This window comes from Patella vulgata, chromosome 3 (assembly GCF_932274485.2).
Source record: "Patella vulgata chromosome 3, xgPatVulg1.2, whole genome shotgun sequence".
Lineage (NCBI taxonomy): Eukaryota > Metazoa > Mollusca > Gastropoda > Patellidae > Patella > Patella vulgata.
In genome coordinates this window covers 77,481,586-77,505,928 of record NC_065881.2, presented here as the reverse complement: position 1 = coordinate 77,505,928, position 24,343 = coordinate 77,481,586, and the positions used below count along the sequence as shown (strand labels likewise).

The following is a 24,343-nucleotide window of genomic DNA, read 5'->3' as shown; positions in this document are numbered from 1 at the left end:
TTAGGCTTGGCTAACAGAGAGACCACATTTCTTGGCACGATACTGGATCTCGGTCGTTCTGGAAAATATCTAACCCTAACCCTAACCCTTCAGAATAGTTTTACCCACAATCCACCATTTTTACAGCTTCAATTTGTACGTTTGACATGTAAATTGTAAACCTAACCCTAACCCTAGAAAGATATATTCCAGATTGGCGAAGATCTAGTATTGTGTCATTTTTTGGCTGACTGAGACCAGGATTAGTTTGTGTGTTCTGGTATCAACACAAAACCTTGCTGAACTGAATCCTACTTTCTGGGTAGAATTCCATTTTGTTAGGCATGAATCATCACATTCTCTTGGAGTTCTCTTTAGACAGAAAACCAACCATGGAGAATCAATATTTGTCAAAAAATACTCCCACACTCCCTGTCTGAAGATGGTTGAACCAATACTCTCTCTTATAAAACCCATGTTGGGTGAGGGGGCGAGGACTGACAACTTTGTTGTGGGACCTTCTTTAGTAGAACCATATACTGAGCGGAACCAGCAGTAACTATTGCAAATTAAAACTTTTTAGGGAAACAATGTTCTGAAATCCTGCAAATTGCGAACTAATGTGGATAAGGGAAATCCTCTCAACCTCATTTCTATTGCTGTACAATAATTGAAATAGCAACCGATTAAAATTGACCCAGTCGGTGCAGAAAAGTGGGACATTAACCCACGGCCCCCGATTTCATTCATTCATCTAAAATAGTCCTTAAATATGTTATTGAAGGGGAGCAACTCCATTTAGCGACATTTTCTTCTGCTATGTAATTCTGTAAGTTGATTTGTTTTGTTACGGTGAGAAAACATCACTACATTGTCTGTCTTTCAGTGACTAAAATAAGCAACAAACTTATCGAATGTAGCTGAAATACATTATGCTGTCAATGTAAATAAAAAAGCCATTCAACCATGCAAACATAGAACTGTACTGAATTATATACGATCCATGATGCAAATGGGTCCAACGTGAACCAATGTCATCAATTAAGCCAGTATAAGCACCATCTGTGCAAATTTTTATTTAAGGGTTTGAGGAAAAGTCTAAAATGATCAAATTTGCTCCCTCATTAACTGAAACCAATACGTTAAGCATCCCAAAGGACGCAATGCTTATCGAATCTGACTGATGTCAATAAAGCGGTTCAGCACAGAAGCAAACTGATCAGCAGTGACTGTTCGCCAAGCCGATATTATTGCGTTTACAATACGTCTGTGAAACAGATTGGCACAGAAGCATGACAATTTTTGAGTTTTATTTTTAATAAGGCATTGGCGTCCTTCTAGTAGAAGAACACAATTCGCAACAATTAAAGCTCATTCTACCAAATTCCGTGGTTGTTCTTCCTATGGCTTTAAACAATCTTACATGAATCTAATTATGAGTATTCGTATTCCATGGGAATTTGCGATTAAACAGCCTTAAGTCATTTGTGAATATCTCTATCTGTTCAGTAATATTTTTAATAGGCTACTGGAGCGGAATTCAATGAATGGTATCAGTGGGATGCACCAGTAAGCAAAAACGCTAAGCACCAATAACACAGTAGCTAGCACGATTTCCCCAAATCCAGACAAATGTACCAAAATCCACCATTATTTCAACTCGTATAATAATAATATCTCATATCGACATGTATTATTGTGATACGAGTTAAAATAATGGTGGTTTGGTTACAACTTATAAATCTGCTTGGAAATTGCATTTTAAGGGGAATTTTGACACAAAAACGTTACGACCGTAAATTAAAAATGACAATTTAGCATAAGGAACGGTATATTATCCAATACCGATATAAATTATTATGATACGAGTTGAAATAATGTGGAAATTTTGGTAAATCGTGCTACCCCCTATAACAGTCAGAGTGGTTGAATATATTGGTCAGAGGAGCATATTGGTCCGACGCGCCAGTTAGTAATCATGAGCATCGAAGAGTGAACGAACAGCAAGAAAAACCCGCATTGAATTGATTGTATATAACCATTGACAACGTAAAACCATTCCTATACAATAAACATGAACAATTATCAGTAACTGGGTACACACAAATTCGTATACCACTAGGTCATATGCTAATATATAAATCGTTTATTATAACTAAGTGTCAATAAGGCATGCAATTGTTACTATAGATCTTGTGGGTCTTTGTGATATCCAACAATTAAACAAGCCCGGGCTTAACTAAACATACATGGATTAATAATATATGTGTGTTGTAAAACAGTTTAGATTTTTTTTATTATCTGTGATTTTTAGTTTATTTCTTTAGCTTCAGTTATTAATATCTATAACAAGGTTAATTTGGAATCCTCAATTTACACCACTATGTATATCCTTGAAGATTTATGACCAAGACGTGACTTTAAAGCAGGGACTCTCAAGACTAAGTCTTGTCGAGGCAAGAATTAATGTCCTGGACAATATGTGGAGTGATCTCATGAACTGTAAATAGTGCACCCTACGATTTGTGTATATATTATTGTGGACCGTTTGACAACGGACAACAACAGAAAGACATAAAGATCAACTAGAAGTATTAAACAGATCAACTGTACAATTTAGATGAATTAACCGATCGTCTTCCTTGGATTCATGAAAGATTGTTTTAAACTACCCGACCAACAGCCACGGAGTACATCTACCGACAGAATTTGGTATAAATAAGGCTTATGTTGTTCTCAGATCAGACTGCAGCTTCTTCTGGACCGCTTTATTAATCTCAACCAAGTTCGATAAGCAAGTTCTAATTACTGGGATAGCTGGATATCAATGAACACAGTGGAATACAAGAATTCATAGCCGAATATATGTATAAAACATACAAGAATATAATGTCGACCCGGTTCCATTGTTCCCTGTGTTCTAACGTGTATGCAGCTCCAAGGTTGTTGCCATGCTTCCACACCTTCTGCGAAAGCTGCCTATACGATTTTATTGGAAAAAACACAAAAAATGAATACTTCGGTTGTCCATCGTGTAAAAAGCAGATTTTTGTGCCAAAGAATATCGCGAAAGACTTCATGACTAATTACTATGTCATCGCAGACGTGGAGCAGCATTTGGATCAAGCTAATGATGTCTGTTTAGGGATCTGTGAAATTTGTGATAGTAAAAACGATGCTGCGTATACGTGTAAGGACTGCGAACAGAAGATGTGTGTAAGTTGCTATTCCGTCCATTCGTCCATGCGAGCCACTAAGAACCATGAAGTATTGAAGCTGAAGCTATCTCCACACAAGCTGATTGTTCAGAGGAATTGTGAAGAGCACAACGAAGAACTGCACTTCTACTGCAGAAGTTGCTGTAAGGGCATGTGTGTTCATTGCAAAGTAGCTCAACACGACGGTCACGCAACCGAACATGTTGAAGATGTAACAATTGATGGACGCTCCAACTTAAAACGCATGTCGGAGACATTAAACGGGCATGTACGTGATCTGCGATGTGAATTAGAGGCTTTGGCTTACAGGAAACGCTTGGTTCAGAAGAGTTGCGACGAAACGTGCTCGACCATCAAAAAACAAGCCGAGGAAATATGTACAGCTGTATATCAGGCCAGAAACCACAAGCTGCACGAGGCAACATCTTTCAGAGATGAGCAACTACTAAAGATTGAAGAGACCGAAAAGGACATCAAAGATAGAGAATTACAGATGAATACCATGTCTGGGTTTGTAACGTCTGTAGCAACATCTTCAAGCGATGTGGGTGTCCTTGAGACATGTGACCTTATCAAAGATAAAATCCAGAAAACGGAAAACTATATTTGTCCAAGCGTGGACGTAGAAAGTACTGAGTTTGAAGTGGAACAACCAATAGAAGCCTCAATTCAAAATCTGTTCGGTAGGATAACAACCTATCCGACCCTTCGCATGAGGTTATCTTATGGTGCTGCAGATTATTTTGATTCAGGTTCCTTAGAAGAAACAGTTGATGCCGTCTGTCCCATTGGAAATAATCTGGCATGGGTTGGTGCTCATATTTCTTCCGTGGACAAATCTTCGGTCACTTTGTTCAATTCGAAGGGTGAAATATTAAAAATGTTAACTTGTGACCAAATAGTGAAGTGCTTTGCTTTGCTGGACAAAAGTCTCCACGTGCTTACGAAAGATGCATTCCTTAAATTAAACGAAGACGAAACAGATCTGGAATATTTGGTGGCAGCTTCACTTCCTGTGTTAATAGCATCCAATTCAACATCAATGTTTTACTTGTCACGAGACCATGTTTGTCAATACGTCACGAATACGAACGTTAGGCCAATAGAAACCACGCGGCTTTGTTCGTTGAAGTCTTTGAAAAATCCTACCAAGATGGCGGTCGATGACAATCAAAACATTGCTATTGTCGATACAACTTTGAAATCAGTCCTGGTATTTGATTTTGACGGTGCTATTCAAACTAAATATTCTATCAAGTATCAAGATTTTCTACCATTAGATGTTTGTATTGACAGATGGTCTGACGTGCTTGTTGTTGATGGCGGGAATGGGGCAATACATGAATTGGCAGCGGACGGCAAGGGGAGAGAAATCATGTATTCTCGATTCTCTGGGTTAAAGAATGTGTGTTGTATTGGCGGCGACGAGGACACCTGGTGGTTCGGGACTACTGATGGTAAAATAATAGTAAAATATTTTACATAATAAAGAATACCATTTGGAAATTCGAAGGTACGAAGGCCGTGTAGACCTAATAGCGATTGTGTTGTTAAGCTTTGTCAAATTTGGGACAAAAAAGATGAAATAAATATGTTGTATATGTTATCTTTTAATATTTTAGAGGCAGCCCACCAGAGTCAAAGGTCTGCTGTAGTGGTAACTTAGCTGATTTATTGTTATAATAAATCATGTGCTCGTGGTCAATCAATGCATAGTCTTCTTTCACACAAAAGACAATTTTAATGCATGATGTCAAACAATCTTTGATGTTCGATCTGAATAGTAGAACAAAAGGCCTGTTACCTATGCAAGTAATGAGTTCGACTCCGCGTTTGTATATGACAAGCTCGAGGCACGATCATATGCATAATCACGTGGTATTGCCTCCGAGTGTCCCGGTATCTTCACCCACTACATTAGTTCCGCAATGGTCTTCCCAATTTTCCCCCTCCGTCTTCCGAAACAGTCTCCATTTAGTGCCGGATTTAGATGAAGACAACCCCTAGTATACATGTATGTCATTTATGAGCCCCCACCCCAGCCCACCATCTTCCATCCGAGCATGATGACGGATGTTTAAGACTACAGTGCACGTCAAAAATGTTATTCACCTTGCCCGGAGACGACCAAGATTCTGCGGCCCTAAGCTTCAGCCTGTCATGTGTGTGTGTGTGTGGGTGGGTGGGGGTGTGTGTGTGTGTGGCGAGTTTTCGGATTTTACCACATGGTCTCGCTTTACTTCATTTTATCTTTATTTTCAAAAATCCCAAATATTCTGGAGAGTTCGTATATCATAATGAAACAATTCGGTGTCCAATGATGATAACCTTCAAGTTCATTCGGTGTTCAGTAGAGATTGTCGACTTTTATCTATACCATGTCCATATGACACCCAAACAAACTCATCACAGCGAGGCTCCTCTGGGCTACCATTTGGCATTAGAGAAAATGAGAAAATGCGCTGACTGACACGCAAGTGACGCAACTAACTGTATGCGAGAAAAATCTGGCCCCTCATGCTGGAATCCCGAAACAGTGAAAAGTTGTCCGGGATTTCCGGGAGAAAACCCTACCCTGAAAAGTTTGTTCTGAATACGTCATTTTCAAATTGGCTCCACGTTGGGAATTATTGCTTTAGAGTTTGAATGCAGTAAATGCAACCTGTAAGGCGTGGAGCTGTCATTTCAAGTTGAAGACTTGTGACTACCGTAAATATCACACCTTTTAAAAATCAATACATGTTCTCACGCTTCAATCTGCACAAAGCAAATTATCAGTAATATTTTATTAACTTCTCCCCGAAAAAAGTTTTCTCATAAAAGTCGACTAATTATTGAATATATAAATTTAATTTGGGACAACATGGTTTTGATCGTCAACATAGTTAACTCACTGCGACGAAGAGAAACACATCTTTGAATCTCAGAAAAGTAATCATATCACTGACAATGAAACACTTTGGAAATAATATTACAAAATAATTGATTAGCTTGCCACTGCCGAGCCTCGCCTTTTATCTCTTAAAAGTTGTAGAAGTTCTCTCCCTTTAGTTATATCTTCTAATTTCGTTGTACCATTTAAAGGTTTATTTTGCACTCGTTGTTTTGTTGTCGTGTCGTTTTTATTTACAGTTTGTTTTAATTTAACTTCTTCTCTTTTCTTCTGTAACCAAAGAGCATGAGTAACACAAGCACTACTGCGCATCTGCTCAGCTCTAAGCGCTTCCTGAAACATTCGCTCTTCCTCCATTTTCTTCCTATCCGCCATTTCCCGCTTCTGAGCCTGGGCATTCCATTTCTGAAAACTTATCTGTCTTGGTGAACGTTTTTTGATGTTTTCTTCTTCAATTTTCTCCAGTTCCTTCATGTTAGCTTTGAGGATTTGTTTCATCAATAGCTTCTTCTCTTCCGTGTGGTCCAACCAATCATCGAACGTCACAGCTGCCGCCAGAAGTTGTTGCCTTTTTTTCTCCAGTTCTTTCTTTTGTGTTTCTGTATCTACAGGTCGCTGCCTTGGTTTGGGTCGCTTCTGTTTCCAGTTTTGATAAACACGCAAGTTTGTTTCTGGTGTCTGTGAAACAGTGTCTTTGTCTTCTACCTGTGACTGGCCGATCATGACCACACCGCGTAATGGCCGATCATTCCATCTGTACAGTTCTTCCACGGTCATCTCGCGTTGTTCATTCAACTTCCGGTGACCACGTTTCCTCAACCAATCATCATAAGCTGTTGATTTCCCATCTTCTGAATCGCTTCCTTGAGAACCTTCATCTGATCGACTACGTAATCTTTCCCGACACTCTTGAAGTCTTTTCTTTTCCAACCATTCATCGAAACTCTCTGAGTTTTCTTTGGGTTGGTATTTATGTTTTTGGTTTTCTGCTATTCTGATTTGTCGTTTAGCTCTCGAAGCTGGTCCTTCATTTTGTTTTCGTCGAAATGGAAGCAACCGAACACTGTAATGAGAATAAATATAAGACGTGTTTAATTTACTGATTTACAGACTCTTGGGGATAAAGACAAACTACCAAGACTCTTCGGATTACGAGATCTAGGACCTATTACTTTCAAATTGTGGTTTTATCTGTGTATGCGACAGTGTGCGCTCGGCGACGCGATGATTATTCATGACTTTGTGACTTTGCCCCTTGCCCCCACCCCATTCCATGAAGTCCAGAACACTCAGTCATCCTCTTGGCCACCTAAATCTCACCAGTTTATTTAATTTAATGTCCCCCACTATATGGTTACGTTGTAAAAACTTGTCTCCCGCCACGTAAAGAGAGAGCGAGAGAGAGAGAGAGAGAGAGAGAGGGGAGAAATGGGGTTTACCGTCAATTCGACACAAACTAGGTTGTGTAGGGGTCTTCAGCAGTGGGAGGAAACCGGCGACCCTGGACAAAATCCACGAGGGTGGACAGGCAACCATACTCCTTGTCACGTACAAGCGGGAAATCTAATCGAAGCCACGCCACTTTACTCAATGACAGCCCTTGTGTGTGATGCAACGCGCACGCGTTAACCTTTCGGCTACCGACCCCCCCCCCCCCCCACATATGCATATGTCGTTATTCTGTTCGTTTAAACAAAAACATAAACACAAAAACAAACTATACCAACCTGCCTTTTTCTCGCGAACCTTTCAATGAACTGACTTTAGTTGGTTCAGCTGACGTCATAGCTGGAGCACTTTCTACACTTCTGGCATCAAAATTATTAAGTTGCCGACCATCACCAGGGGCTGACATTAACGTCATTTCACTGTCAGGCTGACTCGGTGCCGCCTCGGATTTAATCGTAGAAGAATTCGACTCTAACGATTCACGACTTAATGTTCGAATAAGATTGTTCCTTTTTTCGGTATTGTCAGTGTATGTGGTATTTTTAAGAATTGTGTTGGGATAAGTTGCTGATTTGCCTCTTAAGTTTGGTGGATGTCTTCGAATTTCAATTAAAGATGGCGCATCTTTCCATCTAACGGCATTTCGTTTTGTGTTCACTGCCGTCTGAACGCGTAATTGAGAAGTCGACTGTTTTCTAGCATCGTCTTCGATATCCCACACAAAACATTGAGAACTAGAACGACCAGAAAGTTCACCCTGTCTAGTATCGCGTACTTTCCCGCCCTTTTCAAGGCCTTCCCGCCTGTTCGTCGGTGGTTTAGGCAGGTGCACTGGGGTAGCTTCGTTTTTATCATTCTTATTTTGAAACTTTTGATCATTTGGCATATTAACTTTGATATTTTTAACCATGCCATTTATGGGTCTTAATCCATTCTTGTCTAAATTATATAATCTGAGTTTCCTAGAACAGAGCTTAGCTGAAGCTCTTCTAGCCAGCAACAGAGCAGTTTCTCCCCCGGCATCTTTAAGATCAAGGTCAGCTCTAGCTTGTACTAACAGATCCAAGATGGCGTCGTTGTCTTTACTGGCAGCAGCATGCAGTGATGATCTACCGAAAGGGGTCCGACCATTAGGACTTACACCTGAAAATATAACGAAACAAAATTACTTTCACATTTGAGATACAATATATTTGATTTCCTAAATAAAAATATGGTGACCCGACAAGGGATATACTGCCAATAACAGCACTTCCAATGGCGGTTTTGAGGTTTCCCAGGGGAATAACTATGCACAAACAAGGGCCAAAGTTATTTTTAGTCTTTCTCTCCCTTTCCCTTTTTCCCCCTTTTGCATGGCGATTTTTGTTGACTTTCTGTTGTAGAATGGAAGAAAAGGGGTTGAAAATACATTTTCTGCCAGGTTTTGGTGAATATTCATGATTTTGAGGCGGAAGGATACATTGAGAGGTTGGTTAGATTGAAATGTACTAGGGCCTAAAATTGCATGTTTTCTTGGCTCTTACTTCCAGCTTGTGTATCTCAAGTTTTTCATGGTGAACCTCATACATGCTTTTCGGCAAGATTTTGCCACATGTTGCTCCGCCTGTAGCAGAAAGCGTTCTACCCAACGAAAATTTGGGAAAAGGTTAGAGCCGGTCTAAGAGACGTGAATTAACATTAAAGTTATTGGGGAAATCCAAAAAAACAAAACAAAAACATTGATTTTTTGAGCGTTAGCAACGTTTCTGTGAGTGAGGGAGTAACTATGCGAAAAATAGTTGCCCGACTCTGAATTTCAATACATTCCTCCTGTCATCACGCAAGTTTGAAACAAAATCTAAACCTCTGGCCTGTAGAGTGTTTATAAAAGAAAACAGAGGTGACAATAGTATCTAACATAAAATGTGAGCATATAAAAATGATTTTCAAGTTGCCAGAGTTTAAAAAATAATAATATATGACCCTGTCTGAAATAACGATCGAATTACCTAATTATGAAAATTACTATAGGCCTACTGTTAAATATTTAATTTTGTAACATGGATGGGAAATCTTGCTTTGTTCTTTTCGTTGAATAAGCAGATTGTCCCCCCTCTAGTAGATTGGTTGGAGCTTAACCGTGCAATAACTAGATATGTTCAATGTTATTGCACACTTTTGCTGGTTTACACTAGTTTTAGTAAAAATCATATAGGGAAGTGGGGTGGGTTTTCTATGCAATAACAATAAGCATGTTGAGCAGTTGTCAATGTTACAAGTCATTTATAGCACGCTTCATTCGTTAACAGGTTTAACCCCTCGGCCTTCGGCCTCTGGTTAAACCTGTTAACTCATGAAAGCCGTGCTATAAATATAACTTACGAGTGGCTTTCGAGGACAACTTTTGTTTAATAATGCAGGTTGCTAAGTGTAGAGGGCTCAATGACGCGCTTTGCGTCATGGATTCAAAGTTTCTGTGTCGCACCCCCCCCCCCCGCCCACTTGAGTTTTTGAGCCCCGCCTGCTGAAGGTTTTGACAAGAACTTTTCATGTTCCCATTCTGATATTCACTACTTCATAATCATAATGCGCATCCAGTGTCAACTATATGTTGTAGCTCAGGTTTGGTTCAAATCTACCCCGATATCTTACATACATCCCAAAATTATGTTTTGGTGTCCGCTTTGGGTCATTGATATTATACAAATTTGATTGAGATTTAGTTTAGGAACGACTATATAAAATGTTTGCTCGAATTTTTCGATGACTGAAGACCGAAAAGTTTCAGAATACTGCCTGAAAAACGTGTTTTTTATTAGCTTATTTTTGGTGTCCGAAAAATCATATATTACGATCAATAACATTCTTTTGATACTTGACCAGAACAATGGTTTAATTATTTGATACTGGTCCAAGTCCTATAATTATATTATTCCCACTATTAATCCGGGCATGTTGTAAGTTGTATATCTATAAGGGTATAAAGTTACAAAATCATAGAAAATATGTTATTAAGCTTTGACAGAAGTTAGTCGTTTCGATCCCACCTAATCCCAACGGCTATATTCACACCATGTCTATAGTAACTACTAAATCAAAGAAGACAGACTGTATTAGTATTCGATCCGATACCCTGTTAAAAGTTCACACAGAGTAGATATTTTTAATTATAAAGTTCTTTATGCCTAACTGATCTATATAATAAATAACTTTGTTATTGGGTATTATTGTGATACTTGATGCATGGATTCACAAGTTTATTATTGTGAATGACATAGTACAATAGTATTTTTTATCATGTAGTCTACGCAAGATTTATTTATGTGTAGAATCTTTATATAAACTAGGTTTTCTGATTAAATTGTGCTTTTCTTTTATCTAAAAATCAAATTTATCATAAATTATCCAATTTTGTAAAATTCAAGACAGTTTCAATTCAAGTAAAATAAAGAATTTTTTCCCACTAAAAAAAAATTCCCCACTTTCAGATTGGGATGTATTGCATCTGTTAACGAACGTTTGATCTTGCGAAGATGTGTGTGGTTGAGTCTCGTGGTTCAAGGTAGCATTAGGGACTGGCTTCACTTTGGGTGTTTACAACGTAGCTGTATATTACATAATTACTGACAATCGCAAAAAATAAATAAAAATAAACCAATGTTTTTTGGATTTTTCTCGATGTCGTTTTTTTTAAAGTAAAACCTTCTCCCATCGTAATAATGATTATCAGAGAGCGCGATGGACGTACTTTGCTCTTGCACAATAGGAAGCCGATACATTTCTATGCTGCAACTTTTGACGTCTATTGTGTCTATACGCCTATACTTACCAATTTTAAGAAGTGTAACACACATCTCATAAAGATCATGAAAGGCAGCGATATACAGAGCTACCGATCCTCTTTCTTTAATTATAGTTTCAACTTGACGTCGTTCATCTTGATCTTTCGCCATATTGTGACTACATCTAACGGCACCGGTTTTAATAACCAGGTCAACTCTATTAGCCAGAACATTTGTATACAATTCCGTCCAACTCTCAAAAAGTTGAGTCCGTAAAACGAAGCCATCCCAGACGTTATGATCCAACAGAAGACAGTGTTCTTCGTGCATGTATTGTCCGTCTGAATTATGCAGGCGGTAAATTTGCGCTGGAAGACCGGCTTCAAGTTCCAGACGACCGCGAACTTCCCGTATGGAGATTCCATGTTGAACATTACGCAAAGTACATACGTCATTATTGGTTGGAAGAATCACAAACAGCGTAAACTGCATTTTTTCAGCTTCTGAACACGAAGATATTAACGTTTATATTCCATTAATCCAATTATCGGAATTAGCACTGATGTAACTCAATACACATCTGTTCTTTTCCGCCATGTCTAATTAAATATTTATTAAATTCTCCTCTTATCTCTAACCATTATGTATTTACACGTATCTGAAAAACAAAATAGCACAACGTTAAAGCCAGCTAAACAATTTTTCTACGGTACATCCTAAATAATCCTGGGGACCACAACGGCTCAGTGAGTAAGACGTAAGTTCGCTAACCTGGAGGTTCGTGATCGATCCCTGCATTCATTGGGATTTTCCGGCGTGGTTTCCCCTTGTCAGTGGTGCAGGACAGAGGGTCTGACAAGTGACAGCGTATAGTTATTCGGATGGGAAGAAAAACCGAGGTCCATATACACACTGGCATGCACGTTAAAGATCCATTGGCAGTTGAAATTCGATATAAGAATAGGCTGTAGTGCCGCTGCCCGAGCAAAATTCCCCCCATTTCTAAATAATCCTTAAATACATTTAGTAATTGGATTGAAAAATTAAGCAACTATAACAAAAACTAAAAGATGAACGAAACGATTGCAATATATTTGGTCGACGTTTCCAAGGGCATTCTCTCTCCCAACGTTTCATTTTGACGTTGAACATCTTGAAACAATACTCTTTGAAACGTCGCCAAAATAACTTAGCAGTTGTTCTTCTAAAAACAGAGGTCCCGTGTATACGCTGGTGTGCTCGTAAAAGAACCCGTGGCAGATGGAATTCGAAATATGAGAAGGCCGTGGCGCCGCTTTCCGGGTAATATTTCCCTTATAGCACACTTCTTCATTAGCACACTCGGTGCCGAAAAGTAGGACGTTAAACACCATTTCATTTCATTTCCTTAATGTTCAACACAACCATAGATGTAACACAGATAATGAACCAAGCTGTTAGTTTTCAATCTAAACAACATCACAGAACAATGAATACAGCCCAGCAAACCAAACTTGTCAAAACAAAACAAGTTGATTAAATAAATAATTCTATTAGTTCAAGCTACCAGTCTCGAAATAAACACTATCAAATATAACCATTGAAGGAAATATGAGTTGTATTCCATTTTCTGGCTGTTGATTCTTCTGAGTTCCATTTTTAAATGTCCACACATTCGAACTTAACACAAGAATTTAAATTTGCCGACGTATATTGGTATATATACCCACCTGTATTTGTGATGACAGGTAGAATGTAACTGAGCATGTGGGTAATCAATAAGAATACAATCTGTTAATGTTGAGATCAATATATAACACACACACTATCAGATTGAGTCAGTTAGCCGTGTGACTTAATCCAGCTTGATTCTATTGATTATAGCTCGATCACTTTGCTTCTTACTTATAACTGTATTAGGCCAATTCAAATTATTTCTCTGATATAACTATTTTATTATATCACCCAATTTATACTTCCACGTGTCATGGGAGGTTGGATGGCCGAATGGTTAGCACGTGCGCGCTGTATCATGAGGCCTGCCATTGAGTTAACTGGCGGGGTTTCGAATCCCCGGTTGTACGTGACAAGGAGTAGGGTTGTCTCGTGGGTTTTCTCCGAGTCCTCCGGTTTCCTCCCACTGCTAAAACCCCTACGCGCAAGCGAATTATTATACTCAAAAATGTGACGAAAGACGAGGTTTTCAATATGTAGTCGTCTATATAGTCGTTTGGATGGAACGAAAACCTAGGTCCCGTGTACACGTTGGCGTGCAGATAAAAGAACCCTTGGCAGTTGGAATTCGAAATAATACTGGACAGTAGTGCCCTGTCGGCTGTCCCCATAGAACCCTGCATGGCTTATGTCCGTCTTCATTAAGAGGAAATTAAATGAGGGTTAAAAGTCCAACTTTTCCGCACCGACTGGGCTAATGAAGACGTTAAACCCCATCTCAGTTAATTTCATTTCATTTGATGATCGTACTAACTTTTGGGGCGTTAACAAGAAGTTGTGGACGGGTAGACGGAAAGGCTAAGCATTTGTCCACACCTCTATTTCTGTATGCCCTAACCGTTACGAATAGTGTGATATTATATTGTTTTTGTTCATAGTGTTTGACGTCCGCTTCCACCGAGGGTGATATCGCAGAGAAGTAGTCATTTTATTATACTTAGCACGTCACGGATCGAAACCACGACCGAAAGCCAGAGGTGGCCGACCAGCTTAATAGCTCGAAACGCGACACCCTAGATCACCCCAACACCATTTGATATTATATTGTAAAGAGTAGAGTCGCCTGTCCAACCTCGTGGGTTTTCTGGGTCCTCCGGTTTCCGCCCACTGCTAAAGACCCCTGCCCTCAAGCGAATTATGGAAATAAAATTGAACCATATGTTAGTCCCGAAATGACCTAGTTTGTGTCGAGTGGATGTTAAACTCTCTCTCTCTCTCTCTCTCTCTCTCTCTCTTATATTGTTGTGGCCTGATATTATGTAATGATAGTCTTGTCGTAAGAGAATTGATTCGTGTCTAAGCATATAATTTATAGGAATTATATAGTAATTCCCTCGCAGACTTCTGACCAAGGTGACCTAGAGGAGGAAATAATATAAAATACCGTAGAAAAACACAGGAATATTTGATTCAATGATTCTATAATAAAAATTTGAATAGATCAGTTTATCACGTTTAAAGAACATTGAGAATGTGTTATTTAAATGGGGAAAGGATAGTTCAGCGTTAACAATGTATAGAATCAATTTATAGACTCAATGCAACAGAAGGACAAAACGCGAATAAAATCAATGACGGTACTTTAGTCGATTTAAAAATGTAAATAGGGTTAGGGCACGTGATTGTGGCTAGATTGTGGGTCGTGGTTAGGGTAGGGGTTAGGGTTTGGGTTAGCGCTAGCCCTGTTTACATCTCGTGATCTTTGACCAAATCTGTAGGTGGCCTTAATAATTAGATCTAACCATTTAACAGGGATAGAAATCTCGACACACGATTACAAGAAATTTTAAAACTCAGATGGGCATACGTTATAGTCCGGTGGCTGAAGGGGGGGAATCGCCACCCGAGCTGTGAATTTATGAGACCAAGTTTTTCTAGATTCCGAATCTGGGTGGTGATCAGGCGTTTGAGGGGGCGTTTTCTAGATATAGGGGGTCAAATGTCTACAATGGGGGGGGGGGGGAGGTCATTATGTTGACGTAATATATTAATAAAACATAAATTTCTAAGACTGCCCATCTATAAATAAGTGTTTATGATGCTCCTGGACAACTGTTTTGATTTGTGGGGAGGTGGGGTGGGGACAGCAGGTAGGTGTTTGTGTGGTGGTGGTGTGGGGGGGGGGGTCATTATGTTGACATAATATATTAATAAAACATAAATTTCTAGGGCTGCCCATTTTTAAATAAGTGCTCATGATGCCCCTGGACAGCTATTTTGATTTGTGGGGAGTGGGGGTAGCAGGTGTGCGTGTATGGATGGGGGGGGGGGGTACAATTGGCGGGAAGTGAGTTCACGTTGATGATTTTCTTAGAGCTTGGTAAAAACATTATTTTGAATTCCACTGCACATCTCTAAATATGTGTATACGATTACCGTTGTATAGGGGAGGGTAAATGTATTTTGGGGGACAGAAACCACTTGGTTCAAAATTGACCTGAAAAGTGTTTTCTCGAGTTTTCGTTCAGTGCCAATATTGTCATTCAAAATATTAAATTATAATGGTACTTTTCGAAAGATCTGGAAATTTACATAAAAAACACATGTTTAGATATTAGTTTATTCTTATAATGTGTGCGGGATAGATATCCTCTTGATGGCTGATCAACAGCCTGCGTATATCCTTTGGATATGCTTCAGATACCCATTCATCTTGTTCGATCATTAATTTTGCAACCTGTCTCCATATTGCTGCAACGTAATTATTGCGTTTAATGTGCAGCAAAAAACTACTCGGGCAAGATGGTAATAAAGAAAGTTTTGTTTTATTTCATCACAATTAAAATTTCTCCAGAAGATCTTTCTTCTAGTGTCATCTACAAACAATTTTTTCTAAACCAGCAATTACGTCATCAGAAGCATCATTTGTCTATCCCAGCTCTTTAAAAATTGTTAGAAAGTTGGGATTATCTTGAAAAAGAAAGACAGATAGTCATTACCACTGAAAGCATGTACCGTAGGCCGAGATATTCTCGACATTTTCAGTACTAATCTTGATTGGATCAAAAAATATCAAGATTAGTATTGAAAGTGTCGAGAATATCCTAGAACTGATACCAAAATATCTTACCTACTCCTTTTCGCATTGCAAATTAATGGAGGTGCTGAAACAAATTGTATTTTGCATTCTTGCTCTGGCGAAATAGACATCCCAATCATTCTCTTCGCAAACGATGATCCAAATATACAAATTTTGATCGATAATGAGACGGGGGCAAAGGTAGAAAAATATCGCGAAAGACGACTTACATCACTAGATGACGCTAGAAAAAAGATTTTCTGGGTGAAAAATAACAGACCTTTCTTTATTACCACCTTGCCGTATACGTGGTCTTTTGCTTCATGACTGGAATGAAAATTTACAATGTGAATTGGTTCCTGAAGCATATCCTTTGGATATGCGAGCTGTTGGCCAGCAACCAAGAAAATATTTGTCTCGCTCATATGAACTTTTGATTTTGAATCTTCTGATGAAGACTAAGAATAAACTAACAACTAAACATATCTCTGAGTTAATGTGTTTTTGATTTACATTTCCAGATCTCTTGAAAAGTACCATTATAATTTAATATTTTGAACGAAAACGCTAACGAGATACCACTTAAACTCAATTATGAACAAAATGAGTTCTGTCCACAAAAACACATGTTGCCACCCGCCATCACCCGCAACGCCCCCCATACCCCCCTCCCAAGGCGGGCACTCACCCCGGCGTCACCCCCATATAATAGGAATCCTATAAACATATTAAGAGATGTTTCATCAAGCTCTTAGAAAATCATCATTTAAATCAACGTGAACTCATTTCCCCACCAATTTTATCCCCACCCCACCCTTCCACACGCCCACACCTGCTACCCCCAACCCACCTTCCCATAAATCAAAATAGTTGTCCAGGGCCATCGTAAACACTTATTTATAGATGGTCAGTCCTAGAAATTTATGTTTTATTAATATATTATGTCAACATAATGACCTCTCCCCCCCAAAAAAAAATTGTAGACATTTGACCCCCTATATCTCGAAAATGCCCCCTCAAACGCCTGGTCACCACCCAGATTCGGAATCTACGCAAAAAACTGGTCTAGAAAAAGTTGGTCTCATAAATTCACAGCTCGGGTGGCGATTCCCCCCCCCACCCCCTTCAGCCACCGGACTATTACGGTAGGATTGGGCGTTTATTCTGGTACTTTAATTAATGTATTTTTTAATTTAGACGATGAAAATCCCAAAATGTACATAATAGACAGTAGGTGCAGCAGGACCACACTACATGCAAAACAAAGACGCGTTTGACGTGGATATTCATGGATAAACACAAATTAAACGAACAGAGAGAGAAATATGGGTTTAACGTCCACTTGACACAAACTAGGTGATTTCGGGGCTAACATATGGTTCAATTTAATTTCAATAATTCGCTTGCGTGTAGGGGGGTCTTTAGCAGTGGGAGGAAACCGGAGGACCTTGAGAAAACCCATGAGGTTTGACAGGCGACGCTACACCTTGTCACGTACAAGCGGGGAATCGAAAACCATGCCACTTGACCCAATGAAATACCTGCTTCAACGCGCATGCGTTAACCATCCCCCACCCCCTAAAGTTCAGACTTTGAAGGTTACGAGATATATGATGTATGGTAAGACTGCTGTTTAATTTTATGTGCCATTAAGTCTGAAATATCTGACGACATTTAATATATTTATTACCCTTTTGCAATGAAAGATAAACCTGTGTAAGTTATTGAAATTAAGTCATTGGTTATTTATAATGATTAAGAGATTAGAAACGTAACTATTTATATACGATACTGCAGAAAAAAACAATTATCTTTAAAATGGCGACATGCCAGAACAAACCTGAAAAAGTATATTTCGGATTGTCTGTGTTGTGTGTTTGTTGGGCAGTTATGCGGCGCTGTCTATTGGGTATACTCAATCACAGTTATCTCAAAAATACATCAAATCATTCTAAACTTATTAAGTTGCAGCCATTTGAAGTTTGCTCTAGTTTATTCTGAATTCACGCCGCTATCTTTAATAATAATAAGGATTCTAAAATATGTTCTACAAGACTGTCATCATTGTGACGAACTTATTCTCGTGAAAACGGTGTGTTTTGTATAATAATATATTATTTTTGATCATTTAAATATTTATGGACAACCTAGTTTAGCGCCTCATTAGGACGTTAAATATCATATCATTCTTGAGCATATGATGTTCTGCACCAACCGGGCTATTGAAGACGTGTACGTGTATATAGGCCCATTAATGTTAAACAATGTCAAGTAGGTGATTTATATATGGACATTTAATATATTAGATAAACATTTATTTAAAAACATCTCAAGTGAGTGTCAAGTCCTACTACAAACTGTTCTGGGTCTGTCATACCGAGAAGTTCAGTATATCAAAACAATATCTTAATAGGTCTGGGATTTATTACTCCAAGTATGTATACACGTAATGGTGATGTGTGATGTACACCAAGCAGAGTGTGCTAGCACCTTTCTAACATTAACATTATCGTTATACTTTGTTCTGATACCATAAAGCTAAAAAATAAAACAGTTTAAATTGAAATATATTAAGCCTTAAGCCGGAGGGGGATCACGTGGCGAAGTGGGTAAGACGCTAGCTCGCTAGCCTGGAGGTCGGGTGTTCGATCCCTGCATTGGCCGAGAAATTTCATCCAGATTTTCCGGCGTGGTTCTCCCTTGTCAGTGATGCAGGACGGAGGGGCTGACAAGGAAAGCTGTCTAGTCGTTCGGATGGGACGAAAAACCGAGGTCCCGTGTACACATTGGCGTGCACGTAAAAGATCCCTTGGCAGTTGGAATTCGATATAAGAGTAGGCCGTAGTGCCGCTGTCCGGGCAAAATTTCCCTCATAGCACACTGTATGGCGTATGCCCGTCTTCATTAGCCCAGGTTAGGAGCAGAACAGTAGGACGTTAAACTCCATTTCATTTCATTTCACTTAAGCCGGAGTCGAGAGCTGTTGGAAATCTGAAAATAGTTCATCGTACAGGAATAAAAGTACATTGATCAGTGATTGTGTCTATATTGTTGTTATTCAGGTATAAATACGAAACGGAGAGAGAGAGAGAGAGAGAGAGAGAGAGAGATCATACATTTATGGTAGAATTTTATTTCACTAATTCACTTGCAGGTAGGGGTCTATGGGAGCATACCGAAGTTGACTCTACTCATTGTCACGTACAAATTTGGGATCGAAACCACCCCACTTAACTTTTATTGCGAAAACTGTCCTGTCTTAATAAGTACACGTACATTAGTTATTTACAGTTAGTAAGAAATATTTATTTACAACGGTAAATACAGAATTCATTTTAACCTCGGTATATATATATTATGATATCTGTTAAATTCCTTACCTGTACAATGTCGGCCCACGTAATCCTAAATCTGATAATCCTATAACGAGATATCAACTCGTAAGAATTAATTTATTGTTGGTATACTGAAAATACCTATATATACACCTATTGTGATATATACACATAGATATCTATAGAGACTAAATAGATACACTATTCAATACGTACATGGGTATATAAAATATCTTTATACGTCAACTTATTCATAGGTAATTTGACACTTTCGACCAATCACCGCGTCCCTAACAACCACTTTTCGGTGGACGCACGTTGAATTAAAGGTTAGCTTCCACTGTTTGGTCGATTGGTTTGTTATACATTGTGTTCTGTTGTATTCACTACACTATGTGGTAAAACGAGGTGTTCGGTACAATGAAATCATATCTATCGTATTACCGAATAATAGTTTGTTCATACTCCTGATTGTATTTCTTTTCATAGATCGTGTATTGACAATTCACGCATTACTAGACATTTGCGATGTTTCGACAAGCCCTCTCTTGTCGTATCGAATCACAAGTGAGAAATACATGTAGGGAGAGGAGAGAGAATAGAGAGAGGCGTCCACAAACCAAGTTATTTCGGGAATAACATAATATGATACAATTTTTTTTTCAATAATATGCGTTCACGTATAGGTCTTTATCCAGACACGGTTTTAGAGGGGGCGTGGGAAGAGACCAAGTAAGCGCCCACAAAAATAACAATCTCAATGAATTTTATGTCAACTTGAATAAAACTGTTTTTCGGCAATTAAACAATCAGCGAACAACTATATAGCCAATACAATCAATGTTCCACCCGGACGTGCAGTATTATAATGGGGTAGGATTGTGGGTGGCGCCCAAGATTTGTACCCCCCCCCCCCCACCAGTCATATTCACATCTTCTAGATCCACTACTGTCTTTAGCAGTGGGAGGAGCTGGGGGATACAGAGAATACCCACAAGGTTACACAGGCGACCCACGATTGTCAAGTATGGGAGATCAAAACTACCCCACTTGACTCATTGCCAGATCTTATGATCTAAAGTGCATGTGTTAGACCACTCGACCTACCCCTACTGATAAGATGAGAAAGACTTGTTGAAACATCGTTGTCACACCACATGTATAATAAAACAGGGATTATATTCCATATAAATGGTCATTGTGTTTTTAGGGTGCTCAATCCCAAAATGCCACACAAGGATTATAATGTGTCTTAACCTATTATAAAACACAATTACTATTTTAATTAAAGCTACGTTTCGTTGAGGGTTCTCTCAATGTTATCAAGCAAAGTTATACTGTGGTACAGTCTAACGTCCCCGCTTCCCCAACAACCAAATATCCCACATCCGCTAGCAACTGATAAACAAAATAAATAATTGTTTGAGTTACCCTAATTACCCTGGAATTATATCAGATCTAGATTACCACCCAATTACATCTGAATTATACCATATCTGCTTTACCACCCAATTATATTTGAATTATACCAATTCTACTTTACCACCCAATTATCCTGCAATTATCCAGTAGCTAGATGAAATGATACTGTATCTGGATTACCACCCAATCACCGTGGAATTACCATTACCAGTAAATATTGTTGAATTATAAGTCTCATCTTAAATACAACCAAATTATCATAGAATAAAGGTCACCCAGCTAACTTATCAAACCGTAAACAGATCGCAACTCAAATATCACTGAATAACTACATATCTAGATTTACAAAAAATTATATTAATTTCATCATATTCCCAGATTGTCACCCAATTATATTAATTTCATCATATTCCCAGATTGTCACCCAATTATCTGGATTTCATCATGTTCTCAGATTGCCACCCAATTAGTATGTAAACATACCATATCTAGTTTACCGATAAATCATCAACAGAAACCACATTAATATAATTTTTTTTTATCCTTTTATTTACAGACTGTGTATGAATGATTATGAAATATATACAACAAAAATATATGTTCCCAATATCTGAGCCATGTAAATACAATGTTTAGGAAATATTTCCCTTTTTTTCTTGGATTGTTCCCTTATCGTTAGTTCGTTTTCATTTTGAAATATCACTACAGCCCTGAGACTGTACAGCGCAGTGGACAGTTACGGTTTTGCCCCCAGATCCATTCACTTGTCATTTATTGTTTGACATGTGTTTTGTATATTGTAATCCTGCTCTTAATAATATCGCAGCAAACCGTCATGCTTACGACAATTTGTCAATCATTTCATTTCAGTTATTTTAACAACCAAAACTGTAATTAGCTGAACCAGTGGCAGTGTTATATACAAGTTGATGGTTCTTGAGAGGCTGCGTATTCACTTATTTTCAAATTTGATAATCATTTCATTTCAGTTATTTAAATCAGCAACACTGTAATTAGCTGCACCACTGTTATATATTATATATATATTTAAAATACAGATGTGACGTCATCCTTTGATGTTGGCGTACCATTATTTCCAATAATGTACGAGCAACTTGCCAATCGTACATTATCTATACTAGATAAAATATTGGACTTGCGTGACATATTTCATTGAAAAGCACGTTTGGGATAGTGTCTGTATTTTAAGTTGTTTAATGGTCTCAAGCTTAAGACATTGTGTAATATATTGAAACAATACTCGGCTAACGCAGTATCAATATATTACTTAATGTCTCGCTCTTGACCATTAAACCATACATAATATAATCATTTGAGACGCTAGAATCATTGTTAGACTGCATTTATGTCACTTATTTTGCAATTTGTTAATGATTTCATGTCAGTTATTTGATTCACCAAATCTGTGCAAGTATCTGAACCACAGTTTGAGAAGCCAAGATGAGTGTAAAGAGTTCAACTTCAGCCATGTTTCATTCAGATCACATCAACTGCCTCAAGTCTTTTTTGATCAAAACATAATTTACAATTTTGTCTACAATTTTTTAAATCTCATCTATTCTTTGGTGGTTCCATACAATTTCCGTCTGGATAACGTTCTTTAAATAGTTTAACAACATCTGGATCTTTGAGTCTCACACCATCTACTTGATTACCTAATGTTATCCTGGAATATCAAATATTATATACGTGTTATATACCTTTAAATACAGATTTAATGTCATTATTTGATGATGGGGTACCATTATTTCAAATAATGGTACAAGCAATGTGCCAAGCGTACTAGTTGAAATTTTGGACGCTTGTGACATATTTCATTGCAAAGCATGTGCAAGTGTCTGTATTTTAAGTTGTTTAATGGTCTCAAGCTTAAGACATTAAGTAATATATTGAAACAACAGCTCGGAACATACGTCCCTCATGTTGTTTCAATATATTACCTAATGTCTCGCTCTCATTATTTGATGTTGGGGTACTATTATTTCAAATAAACTACGGACAACATACCAATCAAATATTACTTATACTAGATGAAATATTGGATTGTGTGACAATTTCATTGAAATTTAAGACTTAATTTCAAAACTATGTGTACAATATCTGATTTAATTTGACTGTTAAACACGAAGTAAGTTACTCCACATCTACAAAATGAACTGAAGTTGAACATTTTATACTTTTGTAGCAATCAGACTAACATGTAATAGATGGGTTTAAAATACAGATGTGACGTCACCCTTTGATGTTGGCGTACCATTATTTTAAATAATCGTACGGGCAACTTGCCAATCGTACCTTGTCAAATATTAGACTCGAGTGACGTATTTCACTGTAAACGCACGTGCGGAGTGTCTGTATTTTAAGATGTTTAATGGTCTCGAGCTGAGACATTGCGTAATATATTGTAAAAACACTCGGACCTGACGGTCCTCTTGTTGTTACAATATATTACTTAATGTCTCGCTCTCGACCATTAAACAATACATAAAATACAGATGTGATGACATCCTTTGATGTTGGCATACCATTATTTCAAATAATGTACGGGCAACGTGCCAATCGTATATTATTTATACTAGATGAAATATTGAACTCGCATGGCGATTTCATTGAAATGCATGTGTAGGATAGTGTCTGTATTTTAAGTTGTTTAATGGTGTTGAGCAATATATTGTGTAATATATTGAAACAACACTCGCTGTCTATAATTAAACCACATATATGTTGCTAATCCTCATCTCTATATGAATATTTTCCATTCATATTCCCAGGTCTAAATTAAAGTTTCATTTGTCATTTTACTTCTAATTTTAATAGCTGTTCAATTTTTAAAATAAGTAGTGAGCGAGAGAAAAATCGACACAAACTAGATCATTTCCGGACTAACACATACAACTTTAGGGTTCTTTAACTGTGGGAGGAAACTAAAATACCTGGTTGGGCAGGTGAATAAAAAAGTAATACCTACCAATTAGGTTGAACATTATGTGGTCGACCAAATAATTCTACTTTTCTTGTACCAGGGGATAACCTCTCAATAATACCATAGATTTCATCTGGTTTATGACTTGTAGCTCGTACCTGAAATTGAATGAAATGCGGTTTAACGTCCTACTTTTCTGCACCAACTGGGCTAACGAAGATGGGCATACGCCATACAGTATCCTATGAGAGAAAATTTACCCGGACAGCAGCGCTATGGCCTACTCTTGTATCGAATGCCAACCGCATCTGTTTCCAAGATTTGACAGAAATCTGACTGGACTCAATTACAAGTCACTCGATTGTGATTCTGTCAATTCATAATGTTCTGGACTGACAATCGAGCAACTCCTAGGTATCAGTCTCTGTCAAGCGTGTACTTTAATCTGGAGAGAGAGAGAGAGAGAGAGAGAGAGAGAGAGAGATGGGGTTAAACCTCCACTTGACACAAACTAGGTCATTTCAGGACTAACATATGGTTTATTTTTTAAAATTTTATTTCAATAATTTGCTTGCGCGTTGGGGTCTTTAGCAGTAGGAGGAAACCA

The 24,343-nt window shown here is 38.2% G+C and overlaps 2 protein-coding genes across 2 annotated transcripts; one reads left to right on the top strand and one right to left on the bottom strand.

Moving 5' to 3' along the window:
- The first annotated feature begins 2,218 nt into the window (after positions 1–2,218).
- On the top strand, positions 2,219–4,787 carry LOC126816859 (uncharacterized). The gene has a single exon (XM_050543645.2). The coding sequence runs from the start codon at positions 2,845–2,847 to the stop codon at positions 4,681–4,683; it is 1,839 nt and encodes a 612-aa protein (XP_050399602.1). The 5' UTR covers positions 2,219–2,844; the 3' UTR covers positions 4,684–4,787.
- A 1,241-nt stretch (positions 4,788–6,028) lies between these two features.
- On the bottom strand, positions 6,029–19,542 carry LOC126816851 (uncharacterized). Its single transcript, XM_050543625.1, has 4 exons — positions 19,416–19,542; positions 11,351–11,961; positions 7,818–8,682; positions 6,029–7,153 (listed from the first exon to the last, which is right to left on the bottom strand). Exons 2-4 carry the CDS (start codon positions 11,793–11,795, stop codon positions 6,184–6,186), a joined length of 2,280 nt encoding a protein of 759 aa, XP_050399582.1. The 5' UTR covers positions 11,796–11,961; positions 19,416–19,542; the 3' UTR covers positions 6,029–6,183.
- Between the last annotated feature and the right edge of the window lie 4,801 nt (positions 19,543–24,343).